We start from the raw sequence: 5,326 nt of genomic DNA on the forward strand, positions 1-5,326 counted from the left end.
CCTCCTCCTCCTCCTCCTGCAGCACCACTAACCGAGCTGTAACGGGACACTTTCAGCGCACCAAACCTTTACCTGCTTCCATCTCTGGTATGTTCAGACTCTCTGCGCGCCTTGCACCGGCCTGGATGATGCGGACGCTGGAGAGGTATTCCTGTCTTTGTAACGGTGTTTGGGAATGCTCGTTGACACCCTGATTTGGTGTTGAATGATCGCAGGGACTACGAGGCGACAAAGGGATTTCATACCGAGCTGTTTTGGCCGTCTGAGTTCGGGGCTCAGGGTGGTAAGCTGCACTTCATAAGTTACACTGATACCTGCGGGGGCTTGTGTTTGAAGCTCATATTTGTCTAAAGTTATAATACTGTCACTTTACCTAAAATGAGGAATGCTGCTGTCTTATCAACACTGCAACATGCAGGATGAGACAAATTGTCAGTAGATTTAGTAGCCGTTTCTAAAAATCTGAAAGCAGAATTGTTGCCATTTTAAAATCAAATGTATATATATAATATAGGAAATACACAGCCCTCTGAACAACATTTGACTTTGTCCCATTATTTGTTTTTCTCTCCATGAAGTCCACTAAACACGATTTGGTTATAAGATCTTAATTAATCGCCCAATTTAACCAAGCTTAATTAAAGGTATATGCTTGATTAGGATGCAAAATAGTTCGGTTAGCCCTTGGTGGTGTGCTGAGGGTGTACCTGGTGTTGCTGTGCACGGTTTTGCAAGTTGGTGGGGGAGCACAGAAGAGAGAGAGAGAGAAGAGAGAGGAGAGAGAGAGAGAGAGAGAGAGAGAGAGGAGACGAGACGAGAGAGAGCGGCAACTCGATCCATATGAGACGCAGGTCCCTCCACCAGCTCCTGGCAAGTGCAGTCACTGTGGACTTCCCATAAATATAATATAAGCTGTCTGACTGCATGCTGATTACAGGATAACCCCATCATGGAAAAAGTCTACGTCAATATAAACACATAAAGTGTATTTTAAAAAGTAGGCTATATATATATATATATATACACATTTATTGATTTTTGTGCATACACCAACTTTCATATAAGTTTGATTTAGTTCAATAGCACTTTGTAGATCTTTACAGTCAATTCGTCTTGCAAAAATGTCCACCTTCACATGTAATTAAACACCTAATAAAAAGCCGAGTTTACTTTCCACTTCCTCGGATGTCCTTCCTCCCCTGCCTGTCATTTGTGTCCAGTGGAGAACCAAAGGAGGTCGAGCAAAGTGGTGCTCAGTGGTGACAGTGTGCTGCTAAAAACACCTCCTTCAATTAACTTTCCATTAAGAAAAAGCAGCCACATCCACAGGGAATACAAATCGATTAATAAATAGTTTATCATGCTCTCCTCCCTCTGTGAGGTGGAAATGAAACACCAGCATAGTGACAGAAGTGATTTATTGGTTCCTCTAGTACAGGAGCCTGTCCTCCTGGATCTGAATTAGTGACGCATGTTGGTGCGGTACAATGCTTCAAATTGTCTGCGCTGTCCAGTCACACATTCAGTAAGCCTGTGGTTATTGTAGAAGGATACACTGAGCAGAATAATCTTAATTCTGCTGATGGCATTCTTAATTTAAATAGGCTGTCTGGAGAATATGACAAACCCACAGCCCTGTTAGACTGTAGGTCTGCATGAGTCTTACAGGACACCACACTGTGCTCACCATCAGGGTGGTGAGTCAGGGCTAGTCACAGTGACAGAAGAGTGATGTATGTGTGCAGGGAAATCTGTACCTTACTGTGTGGTTAGAAATGGGTAGAAAAGTCTGGAATTGACCTTAAAGATTCTGGCTTTTCCAAATTGCTTTGGCATGTGTAGAAAATCTATTATAGCTTCATCTTCACAACAGAAGCTGGCAGGAGAAAAGTTCAGGGCAACCACCCAAATCTAAGTCAGCTTTACTCTGAGTAGCTGGATACATGTAGCAACAGAACAATGGGTCTCAAAGGATAATTCCAGCTGTTTCAATCTGAGACTCATTCTTTCATCATTTGCCACCGTACAATTCAATACTTAAAACATTCTCACCCAATGCATTTAAAGAGCGGCTTTTATCTCTAAACTCTTGAATGTGCTCCTATCTGTCACTGGTAAAATGTGTCTAACTTATACATCAAAACACACCTTCAAAAATGTAGAATTATTCAATTTTTAATAAGATTGAAGAAGAAGACAAAGAAGAAGAAGACGAAGAAGAAGAATATTAAATTACCCTAGTAATAGCCCATTTTCACTTTATACATTTTGACATGTCATAACAGGAAAATCACAGCTGTAATTAACAGCATTAAGGATGGCTAACAGGAATGCAGCCTTTATTAAGAATAATAATGAAACCTCTGCTTTTAACAGTAAGAGCCAAAAAAAAAATCTAAATGTTGGCTGTGAAAAAGACCATAAGACGAGTAGACGTCCACCTCTACTGTTTGCTGGTAGCGGGTCTTCAAGGACCAAGGCATGGTAATAATTAAATAACTCTGCGGCGGGAAAAGAAAAAAGACAAACTGTACGTTTTTCGCAGTGAACATATGACAAATATAATAGGACCCAATTTGAAATAAGCCATAAGTACTTAAAGCTTTGATACACGGCAAACCATTCTGGGCAACTGTAACCACTAACAGTGCCAATAAGTTTCAGGGCAATTGTAATGCCAAGAAAAACATTTTGGACCCTTTGTTTCAGTGTCTGTTGCTAGGATTGCTGCCCATCTACAACAGCCAATAACTCACTCTGAGTGTGAAAAATACCACCGACCTGAATGTTCTTTTCTACTGTTAATTCCATGATATTTCTAACACCCGTACTAAGTAAATCAGGCAGGCCGTCCTCATTGGATGTTGATTTGAGTGTAAATTCCTTTGCGCTCGGTTCATGTGCGCTGACCACAGTGACTGGCCATTTATAGCAGCAGAGCTGATGTGTCTGTCGGTCTTGTTTCTCACTGAAAGGAAGTGAAAGAGGGGGGTGGAGCCTACAGCACTGCAGTCTCATGGAGGTGTGCTCTCTTTGTCTCTTTCTCACCCATCTCTGTCTCAAATACCATCTCTTTACTGTTATTTGCCCATTCTTGCTCCATATTGTGACACCTGTCTTATTGCATTTCCTTCTAGTTCCATTCTGACATATCTCTCTCTCTCTCTCTGTCAGTGCCTGCGTGATGCCACATGTCTAGGCCCTCCCTAATCCTGCTGCGGCGACACAGAGGATCCCCCTCAGTCCCTGGACACCTCAGTGCTACACATTCAGCTCCTTGACTCATCCAGCTCATCCTCTGCAGCTATCAGTCACTGATCAATCCTAACTCACTCTCTATTCAGGCTTTCATTTTCCAGACTCTCGCTTCAGACTGGGATTACTTACTGATCTGATGCTGAATCCTGATACGCCAACTGAGTGTGTTGTGGACCTCTGACAGCAATGTCAAAACTCACCCACATCCAAATGTGACAACAGGTTTCCTGACAGTCCTCATTCCTCTCATTTCTGGGTTTTTGCTCTGTTGGTTGGAAGCCAAAGCCATAGCTCATCTGTCACTGAGAAAAAAAAAACCTCCTTGTTATGAGGGGTTCTGAGACCAAAAAGACCGAAAGCTACAGCCGTTTTGATGCTCAGCTTGTCTACAGGACCTGGGCAGTGGCAGGACAGCTTTTCTCATGTGCAGATTTTAACTTAAGTTGTTGGAGGCTACGGCACAGAATACACTGCTGTGTGCTGAGACTGAAAAATTAAGCTTGGTGCAATCCGTATACTTCTTCTGTTTTCATTACCTGGTCTGAGCTGCCCAGTCCGGAGCAGCGTGTTTTCCAGATGCTGCAATGCCCATCATCAGCAACGCCAACCATGACTTCAGCAATCTGTCCGTCAGCGATGACAGCAGTCTTGATCGCATCTTCACAGAGATCCCGGAGACCGAAACCATCAAGGTATGAATAAGATTGTCACTGTGATCAAGTTGTAGACAATTGTACTTCTTTCAGATGCAGCTGTTAAAGCATTGAAGCCTTATGTTATATTTTTCCCAGGGTGTGCACTACCAGAGGGCTCAGTTCATCCGTCGGCCAGAGGACCTTTTGTCTGTCGACCACGCCCTGCTGGCAGTAATCAACGTTGGGGGAAACCGCTACACCTTCCCCTGGAGCACCCTGGAGCAATTCCCCCTCACACGACTTGGCCGCCTGTGTGGCTGCCAGTCACCTGAGGACATCGCCAGTGTTTGTGACGACTATGATGAAGCCCGCAAGGAGTTCTTCTTCGACCGCTCACCATCTGCCTTCCGTGTCATCCTCAACTTCTTGGCTGCAGGGAAGCTGCGCCTGCTGCGGGAGATGTGCGTCCTCTCCCTGCACGATGAGCTGACCTACTGGGGAGTGGAAATGGCATACATGGAGCGCTGCTGTAAGAGGAAGATGTACACACGCATCGAGGAGGTGCATGAGTTGGAGCGGCGTGAGGAGGAGTGCAGGCAGAGAAACGCCATGCAGCGTGAGCCGGTGGAGGAGACAAGGTACCGAAAGGTGATGAACTGGCTGAGAGATATGGTGGAGAATCCTCAATCTGGCTTACCAGGGAAGATCTTTGCCTGCATGTCGGTGGTCATGGTTGTGGTTACTGTCGTCAGCTTGTGTATCAGCACCATGCCAGACCTCAGAGAGGAAGAGGACAGGGTGAGTGAATCAGTGTGTCTGCATGTTGTGAATGTAGCTGCCATTAGACCAGGGCCCTGAACCAAAGTCAAAATAATACAAATTAACCAATTAGAATACTTAAACTTGAGACTTTTTGTAGTAAGATGCTTACAGTGACCCTATCTGTCTGTAAAGAGACAGCTACTATCATTCACACTGCTCATGATCTCACTTTGTTTTGTCTGTTACTTCATGATCACTGTGTCTTTTAACAGTGAAAAACAGTTAGATTCAGTCTGACTGTGTGCTCATTTAGGCATCCTCCAACACTAACTTTATGAGTGAGAGAAACAAATGTGAGAGTTTTGTTTTATTCATTTCAAGATCGAGGCAGGCATAAAGTCAGGCTTCAAAATTCTCAAATAAAAAAAACTCCCTGTCGTCACAACCTCCTAAATATCCCTGTGGGTTGCTGCTGTTTGTGTGTGTTGGCCATGCCAGTCCTGTGATCTGTGTCTACCAATAGCAGCGTGGGATAATGAAGCCAGAGCTGCTCACTGAGGCCTGTCCAGTATCTGTCAGTAAACACTGGGGAATAATGAAATGGGCTCACTATATCTCACATAAAAAGACACACGCATGTGTACAAATGTGCGCATCAATAGACATACTTA

General features: G+C 44.1%; 1 protein-coding gene across 1 annotated transcript in view; it reads left to right on the plus strand.

Annotated features, from left to right (window-relative positions):
- The first annotated feature begins 27 nt into the window (after positions 1-27).
- Positions 28-5,326, plus strand: part of kcng4a (potassium voltage-gated channel, subfamily G, member 4a) — a 23,896-nt gene continuing 18,597 nt past the window's right edge. Inside the window, exons 1-3 of the mRNA XM_035665282.1 lie at positions 28-283; positions 3,175-3,950; positions 4,050-4,691. Of these exons, the coding sequence (XP_035521175.1) occupies positions 3,843-3,950; positions 4,050-4,691 (750 nt within the window). The 5' untranslated portion in view covers positions 28-283; positions 3,175-3,842. The remainder of the gene's footprint in view (positions 284-3,174; positions 3,951-4,049; positions 4,692-5,326) is intronic.

This window comes from Morone saxatilis, unplaced genomic scaffold (genome assembly GCF_004916995.1).
Source record: "Morone saxatilis isolate NCDOM2014 unplaced genomic scaffold, NCSU_SB_2.0 Contig2, whole genome shotgun sequence".
In the NCBI taxonomy this organism is placed as follows: Eukaryota; Metazoa; Chordata; class Actinopteri; family Moronidae; genus Morone; species Morone saxatilis.